At 44.0% G+C, this 17,954-nt stretch overlaps 2 protein-coding genes across 3 annotated transcripts in view; one reads left to right on the forward strand and one right to left on the reverse strand.

Annotated features, from left to right (window-relative positions):
- Window positions 1-17,954, forward strand: part of LOC119388138 (uncharacterized) — a 266,896-nt gene that overhangs the window by 119,615 nt on the left and 129,327 nt on the right. The gene's annotated exons all lie outside the window — the stretch shown is intronic.
- LOC119388134 (protein prenyltransferase alpha subunit repeat-containing protein 1) lies at window positions 1,811-17,816 on the reverse strand. The gene is made up of 7 exons (XM_037655781.2): window positions 17,481-17,816; window positions 16,927-17,010; window positions 16,154-16,314; window positions 10,101-10,176; window positions 9,907-10,011; window positions 8,239-8,410; window positions 1,811-2,963 (listed from the first exon to the last, which is right to left on the reverse strand). The coding sequence occupies exons 2-7, from the start codon at window positions 17,004-17,006 to the stop codon at window positions 2,571-2,573; spliced, it is 987 nt and encodes a 328-aa protein (XP_037511709.1). The 5' UTR covers window positions 17,007-17,010; window positions 17,481-17,816; the 3' UTR covers window positions 1,811-2,570.

The raw sequence follows: 17,954 nt of genomic DNA on the forward strand, positions 1-17,954 counted from the left end.
GATTGCCCCTTTTATACCGAAGACATCACACAATGAAGTTAAAAGTCTTGCTGAGCCTCTTTCATGCTAAAATTACCATAAAGTGCATTATAGATCATGTGATGCCTGAAGTAAGGTTACTTAGTATAAAGAGAGGAAAAGCATTTTTAATAAATAAAGAACTTCAATGATTAGATGCTAGTTCAAAGAGGACAGCAATAAAATATCCCAGTTTCCAATGTCGAAAGCAAATCAACAGAAATGACAAGCAGCATTATGCCAGACCTAGATAACATATTTCAAATAACTAAACAAGGACAAGATACTATGCTGTGGGTAAGGATATCCTCTAGAAAGAATATTTTCTGCACTCCTAATGACCAGACAATGTAGTACTAAAATGTTCCAATGAAACGGTAGAGTACAAATAGGAAAGTAGAACGCCTCCTAAAAGTGATAAAAACAGTCATCAAAGATGTTGTAAACATCAAAACAAATGCACAAGCCAAAACTATGTCAACATCACACAATCTGTGAACACACCAACCAAAAGAATGAGTCCTCATTTGTACACAACAAAACTGCAACAAAGCCAAGGCTACAGAATGCCACCACTGCTTGAATACAGACCATACCCAAAACAGCATTTGCGCACCAATGGCAAAAGGGGTCATTGTTGTCTGCATCAGACATGAGCATCTTTGCTCGACTTCATAATAGTTTCCTGGCTGTCCATCTTGTGCCTCTCTCTGTTGAAATACTAAAGGTGCCTTATGTATGTATCCTTCTTTTTTATGTGGTACACACGATCACATATGCAAGGGTGCAACAGCTGAAATAGAATTTGGAGCAATTTTGGAGCAGCAATGCGTTGCTTTTGGAGCATGAAATCCCAATCTGGAGCAGTATAACAGAGCAGGCTTACATTTAGTGCCTGTCAAATGATCTGGCAAGCGCTGCAAACTCTAATGTGGGCCTGCCAGCCTGGCTACCTAGAAATTCGAGAGATTCGTAAAGCAGGAGCAAGTGAGTACTCATAATTACATGGCACGTGCACGCAGGAGTAATTAAGGAACAAAATGGGCCGTGTCCCGTGACAGCTAGTACTAATCGCCCTTTCTAAATATTACTACGCTCTTCCGCACAGCATAGGTGTACTGCAGCAAAAGTAGGTTAAAAGTGTTCTGCACGCCATAGAACAAGGCCAGGAAATTTTAGAACTGACCTTTTTTTCTTTTCTTTCGCAGTGGGGTTAGTGTATGCGTTTATGAAGTGGATTGGATTGGATGATGCCCTAACTGCCGGTGGCCGAGGAGGCATTTTGAGGCTGGTTGGACATTTTGGCGTAGCATGGTGCAATTTAAACAAATTTCATAGTTTTGGCTCAGCTTTGCGCAAAAATAAGGAATTGTAACAAATTGGTGCAGCTGTTGCACCCCTGCATATGCTATATTGTTTTGCAGATTCATTATGCCACATTACTTGACACGTTTATCACTTCTGGACAGAACTTGACACGTTTATCACTTCTGGCAAAAATAATAAACAGAAGCTGAAGATTATTGAAACTGGTTGATTGTTAACCTCAACTGTGATGTTTAGACGATTCTCAGGTTTGCATGACATATGCACGAACTCAGTAATTCTGCAAAACTAGTCAGTGTTCTTTGTTAAGACCAAGATAAAGTGTGCCTTCCCTTACACATCAGCAAATAAAAACAACAGAGGTTTTGTATGTGAGTATACACAGTTCCAAATATTTCTTTGCTAACTTCTTGGTAAATGGTAGCCTTCTTTTTTGTAGTTTCAATGCTTGTAATTTGTAGTTTCAAGTCACCAAGTTCTGGGAAAGCCCAAACAATTCACTAGCAAACTTTTGTCTCGCAAGGTTCATCAACCAAGCTTAGCAAAAGGAATGGTTCACATGAACTATGCTAATTACCCACATCAGTAATATTCCACATGTAGGAGCATGTGCAGTAGCTCCATATATGTTAATATACCTCACAGTTAGCAACACTTAGCAGATAACATTGATGCAGCCATGCAGGCATTTTTGTTCTTTACATTGACTACTGCCGTCATATTCGACGGAAGCTGACACACAGGCAGCACCACTGACAACTACACCAGTCCAGTAGTCGAGCAGTACTGTGACTAAAGTGCATCCGATACACCTGTTCCAGCACATAAGCCATTACGTGCACTTCTTTGGCACGATTGCACATGCCTCTAACTACATTTGTGGTAGATGCTGACACCATGCTTTTTGGTCAGATTACTCATTATTACAAAAAAGCACACTTTTTTTTTTCTTTCCTCCTGAGATAAAATCACAGCCATATCTCTCTTCCATGCACATGTACCTATACCAGGAGCACTGTTATTTCACTCCTGCAATGTCCCATCGCTTGCTTGAGACCCATCCCTCGCTGTGGAAGCAAAATGCAAAACTGCACAAACTTCCGGCTGCCCTCAGACACCGTTTCTGTTTCTGACTACATCAGGAGCACAAACCTTTTCTCCTGAGACGAAAAATCACAGCCACTTCTCTCCCGGCACGTGCCATCGGTGCCGCCGCATTGCTGCCGTCACGGTGCCGTCCCCGTCCAGCCCAAGACGCTGCGTAACCAACGAACGTGACGCACCACCAACTCGTCCTGCCATTCCCCACAACCCGACGCTCGCTGCAAAAAGGCCTCCTCAGCTTCGGCCCAGTTGGTGGTGCCGCGGGCCTTCTTGGCCTGCGTCTCCCCATTGGTGGCAGTAGGATGCAGATGCCAGAGGCAGAAGCGCCGATGCATCCAGATGGCTTCGTGGCCAGGATATGAGAGGCACAGCTCCTCGCACAGGGCCAGCTCCTTGGACAGCAGTGGAATGCTTCCCACACGGCGCAGCAGGTACTGCCGGTAATGGAAGCCGCTGCAGTCTGACACGTGACCGCGGACCCACTCGCGAGTCAGTTGAATCTCAGATTCCATCATCTGTGTGGATGGTTGAGGATTGTTAATATTACAGGGACACCAAAGGCAAGTAACTAGGGATGGGCGAATAGTAAGCTTGAGGTTCAAAGTGAATTCAAAGTGAATAGTGATTTGGTCGAATAACTTCGAATCGAATATATCACATATTATTTTCTATCATAATCCCAATTTTCTATCATAATCTCTGTTATGCAGGTGAATCTGTGTGCGTTCACAAATAAGCTGGCGATATTTCGGTGCATTTGATCGAGCACTTAATTTATAACTGAACATCTTTCTAAAGGCACGACGGCCTGAGAGTCCGGCAATAGTGGCGCAGTTGCGATCCATGACGTAACAAGCTGCTTGCTGAGCGAACATCTGCATTCTAGCTAACGATTTCGTTCCCTGGTCAGCTGTGCATGCAATCGAGCTATTTCAGCTTTCTTCAGCTTGGCACTTAAATTGAACAATTTGCAGCGGCTGAGACTTTGGCAGAAGATGGCAGCTCCGCTCCATGTAGCACATGACATCACACATGCCATGGCGAAATGGCGGTCGCCGGTGGTGGACGGTGTTTATAGCCGGTGACTTCTAGAGTTTATTATGCGCTGAAATATTCATGTACAGTGCATTTGTCATATATGTATAGGTACAATAGGGCCTCTACTTCTATTTTTCGCTAAAAACCGGGAATTGTTGGGTGACCGTGTCATGGCCCCTTTAAGAAAAATGAAAATTTTCATCATGGCTCTACTAACTTGCACAATATTTTCAAGAATTGGAACTAGGCATGTGTGAATGTCACTTTTTTCGTTCGAAGTGAAGTGGCAGCAACTTTGAATAGTAGCAAGATTGGTGGAATAGTAGGGTGAAAGTTATAACTGGTGCAACATGTCACGCTTTAAAAATTATTGTACTTAGTGCATATAAGCCCATATAACACGATTTTAAATTTAAAAAAGAATTGAGATAAAGGCAATATCTACATTTAACCTTGAAGTGTGGCTTCGTGGCGGTGCGGACTTCCCCTGAATGGATGGTTTCATGGCATAGCACCCCCACATTGCAGTGAAATCACCTTTACAGGGGAGGATATATATATATATATATGCTTAAACATAAATGCATTCGTTCATTTCGAATACTTCAAAATTTCAAATAATCTAAATTCATGCCAAAACAAATCTGAATACTGCATATTCGAACCACCTGAATATTCGCCCATCCCTACAAATAACATATTATGTCAGAGTGAAAGGTCAATAGCTTAGAACGTCTGAAACATCAATACTATTACACACAGTAGCACTTCATAAAACGAGAAATGAAGGTAAATGTAGGACACGATTTGCACCACCAGTGGGACATTCTGGAACACAAGCTCAATGACGTAGAAGAGCCTATGCACAATTAATCACAAGTACTCAAACTACCCATGAAAGAAAACATTTCAGTGCATTACAAGAAGGAATAAAATGCAACTACTAGTGCATTTCAGTCTGATTCATGCAAAAAAGAACTTCTCGATAATACCCTTGTTTCATTTTCGCCGGGCTGTGCTAAAACCCCTTGCTCCGTTTGCCTGTTGTCTGGCAGTAAAGCAAGTAAAGGGCGGGCGTGGTTATGTCAGGGAATCGTTCTCGGTGGCGGGCGGTTTGAATTGTGCTAACGGTATGCAGAGCACTAAAATTGAATTTTCTTTCAAACCAAGCATTTCCTTGGCACAAGACAAGCACTACCAGGTTTCTGGAATGCTATTTAAACAATCTACACCAACTTAATATTGTCCTTTAGTGTCCCTTCAGTGAACCGCATGCCCTAGAGCTATATCTCATCTAAAGAAGCATGTACAGAGTCGTCCACATTTAAGCTGAACACCTCATTAGTATTCAAGACCTCATTGGAGCTGTTGTTTAATACATAATTCGGAAAATCATTACTGTGTTTGTCGACACCATGATTAGACGTTCTATAACGAGCATTGCACTCGTGAAGTATAAGAAACGTTCTAGTTTTACCGGTTTGAATACTAATGGGGTGTTCAGCTTAGATGTGGTTGACCCTGTACATACTTGCAAAGAATGTTTCCACTTATATTGCTTAGAAGCACTTCAACAAGCATGGAAATGGTGATAAGAACACCAGCTCCCTTTTCCTTTAGGCTCTCTACACCCAGTTAGACTATGGCATTGTAAATGTCGCTGTTAAAAACAATACCACCACATCACAATACTAAAATGTTCTGTATTACCAAGGGTGAGACAGCTGAAATTGAATTGGGAACAGTTTTTGGAACAGCAGAATTTGGATTTTGGAGCAGAAGAACCTTAATTCGGAGCAGCTAGCGGCATTTAATATGTCACCTTAGGAGCTTGAAAAAAATTTGTAGCAACTTGGGGGAACAAGTACATATTTTACTTGGCTTAGAATATACAAAGCACTGAAACAGCCTTTGGGGAAATTTTTTTTAACTGATTAACGCTAGTTATGAACTACACTACCTTTTTACATACCGCGTGGCTATCTAGCCCAAATAGCAAACACATGAAATAATAATTTAAAAAAAAGGGTTCTGCAAACTAAGTTCTCTTCATAAACATTTGAAAAAAAAAGCACCACACTTCTCAAAAATAAAAAAAAATAATTGTGATTGCACAAGAATTGTAGTTACATGGCAATAGGGCTTTGCTTAAAGGGGTCATGAAGCACCCCTTGGGCTGATTGAAAAAACACATCCTGCGGAAAGCTGACACGGCTATGAACTGCTCTGCCAAATATTACAGTCGTGCGCGCCGCGTAATGGCCACAAGCGGAGCGCGAAGTTGCCGTTTCCCCAGGCACCCTCTTTTCAAACAGAGGCCGGTTCTCACTCTCGTCGGTGGGCGGGGCGTCTGTCCGCTGTACGTCGCAAGAGACATAGCACGCTTATTGGCCGATAGCCGACGTAAATCGAGAGCGGCGTTCGGATCAGATGCGCTTCTTGCCGCGGGGTGCCGTCACTTGCCGGCGCCGCACTCCTCAGTACACGGTAGCCGCACTCGCGCAAGCGAATCACAGCGGGAGAGCGATCGCGTTTCATGACGCGCGCTGGCGTAACTTCTTTCCCCCATGCCATCCCTCCCTGTCTAGCTTCCAGTACGCTCGTCGGCACGAGAAAAGAGAGAAAGCGCTGGGAGTGTGCGCCAAACCCCCGTAACTCCGCTGATTCTTGACGGATTCGAGAAATTTTTGCGGCAATCGATTCGGGAGGCAGTACACTCCGATACTGAGGCCATTAGATCATTACTTGGAAAAGTGGTTCATGACCCCTTTAAGATCAGTGATATGATTTTGCAGATTACTGTTTTGTTTTTTAGCAGGTCTGCTTATTTAGCTTTTCAAGCTTTCCCAGTGCTTCCTGTAGGTCTGTGTTACTCTTTGTCAGGAGAACGTCACAATAAGCGCCTTCAGCTATCTGCTCGGCCGCGTGGTTGGCATAGCGTAAAGTGTACTGCACGCTTTTAAGAGGCGACAACAAAAGCGCGCTGCACCGCTGTTCGCTGCCATCTTGTGCGGGACCACCTTCAAGATTGCGGCGCGCGGGCCAAGAAACTTCGCTGCACTGACTATCTTGTCAAAAGTGCGCGTATGGTACTGCAAGCTTAACGTCGTTGTAAGCGTACTGCACGCTTTTATTATGGGACGCCACCAAACGCGCTTTACATCAGTTCGATGCCAACTTCTCGTGCAAAACCGCCAGAGCATCGCAGAGGCGTATCGCATGCAGGAAGCTAGTTGTCGCCACGTTGACGCAACAAGGTACTCGCCTCACCCTGCATAGTATGGGGGGTAATTGTACAACACTCCCACGGCAAACCCGCGCTTAGGTGACCACATGCAGCAGCGTCGATGTGAAAATTGTAGTGACCGAAGGCACACGCTATTCACAACAAAGAACCTGAGAGTCAACCCTGCTACGCATGCCACTCTATAGTTTTTCTAAGCAACAACAGCACCAGAACACTGCCTAGCGAAGCAGCACACTCGGGCATGGCCGGTCTGAGGTGCACGGTAGCACAGTTTGGGAGGGGCCACGCATATTTAGAACAGCGCAGAGGAGATTATGACAGCACCATGGAAGCCTTTATTAGAAAAGTGCACAGAAACATATGCTTGGGCACGTCGATATGTGTTCTGCGAACGTCTCATTTTCTAGGTAATTCCTGGCACCGCATGGAAAATCATGTCATCAACTCAGCCTTTTTTTCCCCTCTGAAGCTGACGTGGCCATCAAAATTCTTGCTTTTGAGGCTGTTTATGTAAACATTACGTAACAGAGGTCACCAAAAATAAGCTGTTCATTCAAATACGAAAAACCTTTCTTTTAGTATTTCATTATAAAGTAATAAAGTAAAGCTCCAGTATCAGCATACCGTAACATAAGGCCACGTGACAAGCTATCCCATCGTGGTCCATATTTCACCACATAGGGCACCAAACTTCATCTTTCGTGATGAATTAAAAATATAAACTGTCATTTAAAGGACCAGTAAAGAATCTTGCAGTCCAAAATTTGTGATGAACAGATAACTGTGTACTTCGTACAAGCGCGCTTGTACAATATGAACATGCTGTCGCAAGAATTTTGTGAATAAGTGGTGTAATAATGAAACTGCAGGGAATAAAAACCATTTTGGCTAGTTTTGGCTAGTTATGCCATTGGCACGCAGCGAAAGACATAAGCAATGCTTCCTCCACATGTCGCTCGTGTCAGAGTGGTGTGGTGAGGAAGTGTGGTATGAGGGGTGCGAGGCACTGACAAGATAAACAAATACGTGACATGTGCGACAACTGTGCGACGAAAAATGCATCACCGCAGGGCCAAAGCACCATTTCGCAGTGTACAGGACCAATTGACAAAGTCTGTGCTATGTAACGCTGCCCACGAAACATTATATCACTTCATGGCTAAAGAGGACTGGACAGGTGCTGGAGAGGGGCACGGGAATCGGTTTTCGAAATGGGACGTCTGCGCGGCACGCAACGCTATTATTAGCAAAATGTGACCACCATGACCATCTGTATGAATTAGCAAGCTTGTTTGGGAGGTGTAAAAATAAAACAAGTCGGAGCCTATTTACTGGCCCTTTCATGAGGAAAACAGTGTTCATTTAAATCACGACGTGGCATAGTTTTTTAATTGGCAGGGCTGCACAGCTTTTTAATTGGCAGGGCTATCTCGATTTATGTCCTACATGGTTGTCTGTCCCTTTAAACTTGTTTACTCTCGCCAATAGAAGAATCGTGTACTCACAAGAGGGTTGCCATGGACAAAGGTGTCCATAAGCCATATCCTGTAGGTCCAGGCATAGTAGTTACACCTGTACTTCTCAGCAGCAGCGAGGCACACCTTGAGCTCCTCTTGCAGAATATTGTTGGCGCGGTCAGTGGTGTAGCTTCGCAGGTTATGTTGCATAAGCCATCGCCTAGAATAATAGCCACACCCAAACAGTTAGCTCAGCAGTCCTTATTTTGAACAAACAGTATGCGACACTCAAGAAGCAAGCTTCCCCACTAAATAATGTAGCTGACTGGGCAAGTTGGTTATTCATACTGAAGATAAACAGTGCAAAAAAGCCCGGCCAACGAAAAGCAAACACACAGGACAAGCACTTGTCCCGTTTGATTGCTTTTCGTCGGCCGTGCTTTTTCGCACTGTTTATCTTCAGTCCCTACCAAAGCTAACGCACCATGCCAGCACAGTGTCAAAGCTTTGAGGAAAGCAACGAGCTGGAGTAGTAGGTGACAAAAGCAAGAAAGGAAGCGCGGCACAAAACACATGCTCTTCGCACCGAACCTGTCTGGGCGTAGCCAGAATTTTTTTTCTTTTTTTTCAGGAAGGGTGCGGCATATTAAGATGAGTCCGTGTGGTATATTAAGTGTCACCCAAAAGAACTCTCAGTCATGCGCACGCCGATGCACATGACAACCGAACCAAAACTCATGGTCTACCCAGAAACTGGCGAGAAGGAAAGTGAAGCCAAGCGAAAACCTGCGGAGGCCCCTAGCTTCAGTCCTCACCTGATGGTGAACCAGAGGGACGGAATCCATATACTCATGTAATCTTAGACCCATTAAACATCAGTTGCATTACCGGCACAGTTACCGGACACACCGTCAGACACCCTGGACACCCCGTCCCTGAACTGTACAGTACGGCACCTATGCTCTGCACTGTACACATTTCTTTTTAAGGAATTGTAACATGGTTGGTAATTAAAAGACACTAGGGTCATTCACGGTAGAATCAAAGATGAATCTAACGTCTTTTTATTGCCATGAAGGTAAGAGTACCATGAAAACACGTAAGAGCATGATGACCAGCGAAGCACAAACCCACCGTGCTGGTCACATTTCTTTTCATCACCCCAGTATGTTGGTGCGTGTGTTTGTATATGCAAACAGAATTAAACTTGATTTGATTTGCTATATACATATACAGAACGCAGAAATTAAAGGGGGGGGCGTTTCAACACCCCCCAAACACCCCCCTTCCCCCTGAGTACGCCACTATTTACTGATGGAATCATTCCAATCCCGCTTTCAATTAAGGAGCCCAGTTTTAGTATCTGGCATATTTCCAAAGCTGCTTGTTAGTGTTCTCACGCATGTGCTTCATTCTGCCATTTCAGTGTGATGGCCCATGGCTGTATTTTGAAGGAGAAACAACCTGCTATCGCGGCGAAAACCTTCGACTGTGAGAAAAACCATACATGCCTCAAAGAGTTGATAAACGTAAAAGATAATGCCAGATCTACTTAGTGAACAGACGTGCAGCCATGCTATTGTCTGCTTATTTCATCTGCAGTACACTATGGTAAACCTTTCTGTGCTCTTCAGAGCTGCCAAAAATTCATTTTTTTTTTAACCATGCTGCAGATGGCAAACAGGCAAGTGAAAGCAACCTAGTTCCAAGGCTCACCTGTGCGAGAACACTTCCGAACACTTAGGCTTTCTTGTCAGAACAAGCTGAGAAAACTTCAGTTCCTCTTGAAACGTTGTCTGCTTGCACAAGAAGAGCTCCTTCCTAGATGACAGGAAGAGCATTTGTCAAAAGTCATTTAGCATACTGCACCTGCAGAAATTCGATGCACATTACAAAACTGAGTGTCTCACCTGATATTCCAGGCAAGCTGTACATCTGGATTTATGAGAATAACTACTCTTGACCAGCCAAGAACAACATCTTTCTCTGTAAAAGATTAAAATTGTGCTGTGTTAGAAGTAACAGCGATACTGCTGACCCGAAGGTCACGAGATTGAATCTCGGCTGTGGCGGCTGCATTTTCGATGGAGGCGAAAATCCTTGAGGCCCGTGTACTTAGATTTAGGCGCATGTCAAAGAACCCCAGGTGGTCAAAATTTCCGGAGCCCTCCACTACGATGTCCCTCATAATCCTATCATGGTTTTGGGACATTAAACCCCAACAATTATTATTATTAGAAGTAACAGAGATGACCACAATGTGCAATCTCATGTCTGGTTACTGGTTACAACACTGACTTATAAACATAAAGGCACGTGTAACAGCAATGCAGACTGCTAGGTTCCTTAGTACGTATAAATTACATGCTGTCAAAGATGAAACAGAAAACAGAACAATTAAAAAAAGCCCATCAACTTTGAAAGGAAGCACAGCCAGAAAAGAAAATTATACAGTATATAAAAAAACAGGTCATACGCAAAATTCTTAGCATTGTGGTGTGATTCTTAATCATGCAAGTTTTGTTTAATGTTCCATTTAATTTTAATTTAATACCACAGCTCTAGCTCCAATATAATACAGTACAGTTGAACTCACCTATAACAACACCGGTTTTAACAATATATCAGTTGTAACAATGAGAAGCTCCTGCACTGTCAACTTTTGTATGCTTTCTATTGTGAAATAACGTGCTTTCAGCAATGCCTGAATGCCACATTGTCGCCTATAACAATGAATTCTGGCTGTTCGGTGTCCATGCCAAAAGGTAATGGAACGCAAAATCCTTGAAAAGAAAGAAAAAATAAATTCAAGCTGCTGAACCCCCGCCCACAACTCCAATGTCCCTCAGCGCCCCTTCGGATTCACGTTATGCTTCCCCGCATAGTGTCGTGGCATTGGGGCAAAGCTGACTTTTGAAATTCGCTATGACGCGTGAGCGGCGATGGCTTCTGTTAATGCACTTTCGGACATCCAATTTGAGTAAAAAGTTGAGACTTGGAAGAGTTTCAGCGTCTGAAACTTCAGACGTTGTCATACATTGGCTGTATGGGGGTTGTGGCGGTCCCGTGAAAGCATCCGAATTTCCAAGCATGTTCGAAAAATTGGCAGCTTAGTCATCCTTATCACTGATGTCTGTTGGCATATCCCATCTGATTATATAGTTTTCTCACAAGAGCCTGCCATCCCCTATTTTGATTTTTTTTCGTACAACCCATTAACAGAAATTATCGGTTATAACAATGAAATTTTCATGGCACTTCAGTATTTTTATAAGTGGGTTCGGCTGTACTAGGGTCTGGGCATCTAACTAGAGTAGAAGCAAAAGAAAAAAGGAGAATCGGAACCGAACCAGAACATTATGAATTTTTTCACTCTGAAGAAGGTGAAAATAAATAGGAAAAATAAAGATTACGGATTATCCCATACATAGTCGTAATCGACATTAAGAGAGTAGTCTGCAAAGAGGCTGCTAGGGTGCTTTATATGACATTATTCCAAGCATTAGGAGGTTGACCGATCCTTCGTAAGTTGAGTAGTTCAGTAGATGAGGTCAGCGTAACGGGCACGCCGACTATGCCGCATTGCCTGAGGGCTAGCTTAAAGTCGGACATAACAGTGGCACTCGCATGCGACTGCAGACATCAGTTCAACCAGAAAGACGTAAATGCTCCGACACGCTTACAGTGCTCGTCGCAATCAGTGTTCGTCAGCATGCTTCTGCGAGGGCTCAAGCAGTGCTACACTATAAGAGGGACCAACAGCATTGCAGTAGTGGCGCAGATTCTTGTAACTCGATGGTGTATGTAAAGAATGAAAGATACGCAAAATTGTCAGCATTGTAAATAATGTGACAAGCACCTCAATGCACCGACTTGCATGTGGGAGTTTCTTCATGAAACCGTCAGCATTGTGGAAAACGCACCAAATGTCTCGGTGCACATGCTTGCTAGTTGGTTGGTTATTGGGTTTAACGTCCCAAAGTGACTCGGTATAATTTCGACCAGGCGTTCCTTTACTTTCACTGACATAGCACAATACATGATCTTCTAGCGCTTCACCTCCAGGGAAATGCGACTGCCACGGCCAGAATCAAACCAGCACTTTCCAGGTCAGCAGCCGAGTACTGTAACCACTGAGCCACTGCAGTGGCCAACTAACACATGCTTGCACGAGGGACATTGTCAAGGGTGTTCTTTTCCAGCTGATGAGGCCAGTGCCTGTGGCGTGGAGGCCCACAGATCAAATCCAGCCATCGGAACATGTTTACTTACACATTTACTTACACATAATCACATCGCAATGTTGAAGGCTAGATATGGTCAGAGTGCCACGAATCAAAGCGCCAGGTAATGCATTGCAGTTAAAGCAGTCCTGAACCACCTTTACAAGTAATGATTGCTTCATCTCAGTAATGGAGTTTTTCATCTCACGAATCGATCACAGCTAGAAATTTTCAAATCTGTCAAATACAAGCGGAGTGACACGTTTAAGCGTGTGGATTTGTCGCATGCTTTAAGCACTTTCTCTGTTCTTTAGTCCCGACGAGCGAGCTGGAAGCTACACAGGGAGGGATGACACAGGAGAAAGAAGCTACATCATGCATGCGTCATAGCCTCAAGCACATGTAACAAAGTGCGATTTCTCCCTCCCAGTGTTATTCCAGTGTGCTAGTGTTGCTACTGTGTAATTTAGCACACATTAGAGCACGGCACCCAGCACATATACAGGAACCAAACTGAACACGGACTGAAACTCTTTCACTGAATCAGAATGAAAATCTCAACAAGAAACGGTTTTGGCTTGACACAAGAATGAGAACACAGCAATAAGAGGCGCCTGTAACGAGACGCAATTCACAAAAACAAAAGAGTGTGGAAATGTTGAATAGCAATGGAGTTGCATTTCTCCACAAACACCAGCACAACAACAGAACAGTACAATTAATCCGGAATATTTTACACATACTGTAAAGTCTCGAGCAAGCACCCCTCTCCCTTTTCTGCGAAATTTGAAATATGCGCCCCCTTCTATCCTCCCGCCATTCTCACTATTTCATTCACTGTTTTTATTTGCCGGATGAGGGTGAATATAAACAGTGAATGCATGTGTATTTAATAAAGCACGCCACTAGAAGCACGGGTGTGCATTCTTTATTCTTAGCAGCTCTTCCGCTGCCATCTTGAATTTTGATCCGCGACCAAGCATTAGGAAGGGGGGTGGCTTGCTTTTACAGTAGTCTAAAAATTTCGGTAAACACAAGTCAGTCAGCGGATCTCTCAAACAACTTAATTCAAAATTTTTTTTTTTTTACTTTCAAGGGCGAGTAATAACAAACATAAGCTGGTCTTGCAGCCAAAGGGAAATGAATGAAGGCCTTTTAGAGCTAAGCATAATGGAAGATTCAAGATATTTGGCTTGCGTTGACAATTCTGTCTGCACATATAATACATAAGTTATAGCAATTGCAGCAAACCTCTGACAAATACAATATAATGTATAACCAGCACATGACAGGAAACTGACTTAGTAGTGCTTTGGAATACCAAGTTTTATTTAGAGCTTTAAAAACCGAAGCACTGCAATGTTGTTTATCTTCTCCACAGTTCCCCAGCTGTTCGCAGCAACAGTTTTGCCACCGCTTACGTCCGTTCCCTGTCCTCTCTGATCATCTGTATAAATCATCCACCGTTCGCGATAAGCTGCCAGAACTACATCCCATGCACACAACACATTTTGCACAAGTGCGGCAGCTTTCATGGGGCACAATTGGCAAGAGTTGAAAAACAAATGCATGCAGTGTGTCTACAGTTATCTTTTGCCTCGCTGAGCAATAAGTGAAAACATGTGACAGGCATGAAAAAAAGCTTGTGCTTTATAGATATTTTTCAACTTGGCAGTAGAGGTGTGCACGGGCTCCGGGTAGCCCGAAAGCACGAGCCCGACCCGGCCCGCGGGCCGGGCTCGGGCTACTTGGAGTTTTATCGGGCCGGACTCGGGCCCGGCGCAAAGCCCGACTCAAGCCCGAAATATAGACAATGAGTGGGAATTCTTTTCCAGCACGCATACAGCGCCTTTTCCGCTTTTCCTTTCCATTGCAGTTGTTCAGCGAGTGGAGCGACAGTGGTGAGAATGTAGCAGTTACAAAAGATGAGCTCTCCGATTATCTCTCTATGGAATCGCCCTCCTGTCCATCTGAAGTTTTAGTCTTCTGGAAAAACAAGCAGCAGAGATATGCTAAGCTTGCCAGGCTGGAAAAAAGATATTAGCAGTTCCGGCGACGAGTGCAAGCAGCGAACGTAACTGAATTCAGTTCGGTGGCCTACGTAACGCAAAAGCGCCGCACTTCGTTGAAGCGGGAATTGTTGGAATGCTTGCTGTTTTTGCACGACAATTTGTAATCTGTGTAAAAGAGACTGTTCGTCGTGTGTCGTTTGATCATACTTGATATGCTCAATAAAATGCCAAATTACCGGAAAACGATGTTTTGTTTTCGCAGCGAACCTTCAAAAAGCCGGGCCGGGCCAGGCCGGGCCCGGGATTTTCTTTTCGTACGTCTGGCCGGGCCAGGCCGGGCCCGGGATTTTCTTTTCGTACGTCTGGCCGGGCCGGGCCGGCTCGCAGCCCTTTGCCGTCGGGCTCGGGCGGGCCTTCTACAAAGTCAGCGGGCCCGGGCCGGGCTCGGGCTCGGAAATACAACCCGTGCACAGCTCTACTTGGCAGTGCATTGTACTGATAGTTTAAAGAATAATTTCTTATTTGTAGCAGCGAAATGCCTAAATGTCACCAACCATCTGTAGAGTACATTTGATGCAGGAATTCGTGGTGCATGTACAGGGTCAGCCATATCTAAGGTGAACGCCTCATTAGTATTCAAGCCGGTAAAACTAGAAAGTTTCTTTTTTCGACCAGGGAAATGTCCGTTATATAATGCCTAATAATGGAGTCCATAAATATAATAATAATTTTGCAGTTATATATTAAAGGAGTACTGACATGAATTTTAAAATTTTTCGGGTTGTTGCTCTAAATGAAAGCACGGGTGTCGAGAACCCTAAAAAGAGTGTCGTGGTGCCTGGGGATGCATTGCATATATTTTTAATACCACTTCTTTCAACCAGCAGTTTCGGTTTCGGTTTTGAGAGGGCGGCCCCATAGTGACATGTTAAGTCTGCCTGTGACGTCACGGGCAGACTGCAACCCACAAAATATGCACCTGCTGTCCTTTGCTGTCAGTCGAACGTGGTTCATGATGAGTGAACTGTCGTTCAGTGCCTCCGACAGCGATTTCTGTGATTTAGGCTGCATGCAGAACCCAGATTTCGCAAACCAAGTGAGTTGACTTGAAACGTCATAGGGCTCTCCATGCGGTGAAGCTGCCTTGCAGATGCTGGGAGATGAAAACTTTAAAATCAAACTTAAATATTTATACGTGTTTCCCGGATGCGGTGTGGGGAGAGCGTTAACACTACATGCCAAGGAAACCAAAAACGTCCATTTTGCTGCACTTCAAAATCGTGTCAGTACTCCTTTAAGCATCAGCTTCTATAAGGCTTGAAAGTATAAGGCTTCTGTGTTGAATTCTAATGAGGTGTTCACCTTAGACATGGACAACATTGTACCATGGAAAAGCGCACTTGGCATTGCTAGATGAAGGTATCAACTTTAACATGGGATACCAAGCACTCTGAACTTACATACAATTTTCACGGGGAACTGTACCACTATGCACAGGGTAAATTATATAAACCTGAGCTGTCCCAAATGAGTACAAGCAGACAAACACTTGTCGTTGTCTGAATATTTTGCTGCATCAGTTAGTTTAACTGCTCCCTTCTGCCTTGCTCCAATACATAAGTTAAACCATCACAACATGACAGCCTTAGATAAAAAAAAATTTCTGTTTATGTTTCAATGAATCCCAGCAAACCTTCATACCATGTATTGTACAAGTGAAACACTCACCATGCCTTGAAATGTTGTTGCGTGCTTCAATCAGCCTTGTGTATGCATAACTATACACATGAGGGACGCACCAGCTTCCAAGAGCCAAATGGCCATCCACACACACCACTGGACTGCGGTTGCATGACGAGTTGCTCACTGGAACCACATCAAACTCCTTCCTGTCAATGTAACAAATCTTTGTTAGCTCATGTAAATGCTACTTATTGCCACACCACACAGCATAATGAACAAGTTTGTTTAAATCAAACAACTACGTGGATTGTACAGTTGGTTAGACATGAACAAAAGATGCAGATATATGTTCAGCATTGAAGAAGGAGAAGAAGATAATATTTAATGAGCAGAAAGTAAGAAAGGTCGGTCTGGACAGCATGTCTCTGGCACGCTACTCCTGACAGTGAATAAGGCGAAATTAGATAGGGATAGAGAGATGTAGATGCGGGAAGCTATGCTATAGTACGAGTAACTGAACATGCATCGTCCTATGCACAAATGTGCACTACGTACTAGGTGCACGAGTCTTCACATGCTCTAGAGACAAACATCTACACCTTTCTCACTAGAAAGTTCAACACGAATTTCAAAGTGCAGTGGACATGGTCAACATGTCTCCATGTGTAAAAATGTTTTTCCTCCAAAAAGGGCTCCACACAATTCACCATGCACTTAAGTGCCTTTCGCTCAGCGGCATATTGAAGGCACATGCACAACATGTGCCATAGTCCCTGGAGTGTTACACAAGCAGCAGTCGAGATGCATGCAGCACGTACACAAGTGGTTCCTTCTTAAAGACGTTTCCGAGATCTTGCAAAATACGCTCGGCAAGCGACTCACTCTCCATTGCTGCCATGAACCTGCAGAAAATGAAAATGTGATCAGATGCACATTAGCAGGCTCAGACAAGTACTGGCTGCAGTGCAAATAGCAGAGACTTTCTTTATATTGGTTTTGAATTCTGGGGTTTTACTCCCTTAAACGACGGTATGATTATGAGGAACGCCGTAGTGAGTAAGTCCGAATTAGTAATGACCAGCTGGAGTTCTTTAACGCACACCTAACTCACAGCAAGGGCTTTTCGTCTACATCACTACCGTCAGGACGTTAAGCGCGTGCAACATAAGGCAACGTAATTTTACAACGTGCCTTTGTATAGCGAGAAAGAAAATTATGGCGATACACTACGTGCAGAAACAGGCTTTCAATTAACAAGAGGCAGCCCGCAAAAATGTGCTCAAATCAAAAGTCGCACCTGGCAACACCGTAAGCGACTACTTGCGATCTACACAGTGCTCTTTATGACGCAGCACATAGACTCCAGTTTTACCTGTTCGATGCTCTCGCCTTTGATGCTCCTGAGAAGACGCAGCCTCTAGTATTCACCACAGGAGGCACACAGCCATGCCGAAAGTGACATCGCAGTCGCCTTGTAAGAGACAAGCCCTTGGCAATGTGCGATGTGCGTGGGTAAAAACGGAAATAACTGTCATTACAAGACTTGCTTTTCTATCAGCTATGTCCCAGAATCGTGCTACGGGAAGCAACTGCGCCAAATTAGAGCTCGTTCAGGCCAATCTGTTGTATTAGCGAGGGCTCAAGTCCCGTTGCTACCCATTTCTTGTTTATTTTTTCGTGCTCTGATCGAGTTGCCAGTGTCGAAGCCGATGTCAGCGAAGCCGGCGAGCAATCCAGCGAAGCGCAGACGTAGGAAAAGACGTAGTTACGTATGTGATGCGTACATTTGCGTTCGCTTTATTACAGAGTTGTTTGTCTTATTGATAACACGTTAAAAATTTATATA

The sequence above is a fragment of the Rhipicephalus sanguineus genome, chromosome 3 (assembly GCF_013339695.2).
Source record: "Rhipicephalus sanguineus isolate Rsan-2018 chromosome 3, BIME_Rsan_1.4, whole genome shotgun sequence".
Classification (NCBI taxonomy): domain Eukaryota; kingdom Metazoa; phylum Arthropoda; class Arachnida; order Ixodida; family Ixodidae; genus Rhipicephalus; species Rhipicephalus sanguineus.

What these genes read in the sequence shown, in the direction of transcription:
- LOC119388134 (XM_037655781.2), bottom strand. Translation starts at nt 17,006, where the DNA reads ATGGCAGCAATGGAGAGTGAGTCGCTTGCCGAGCGTATTTTGCAAGAT. An exon ending in CAACAACATTTCAAGGCATG is followed by an intron (nt 10,177 to 16,153) that starts GTGAGTGTTTCA and finishes AATCTTTTACAG; the next exon opens with AGAAAGATGTTGTTCTTGGC. An exon ending in TCGGAAGTGTTCTCGCACAG is followed by an intron (nt 8,411 to 9,906) that starts GTGAGCCTTGGA and finishes CTATTATTCTAG; the next exon opens with GCGATGGCTTATGCAACATA.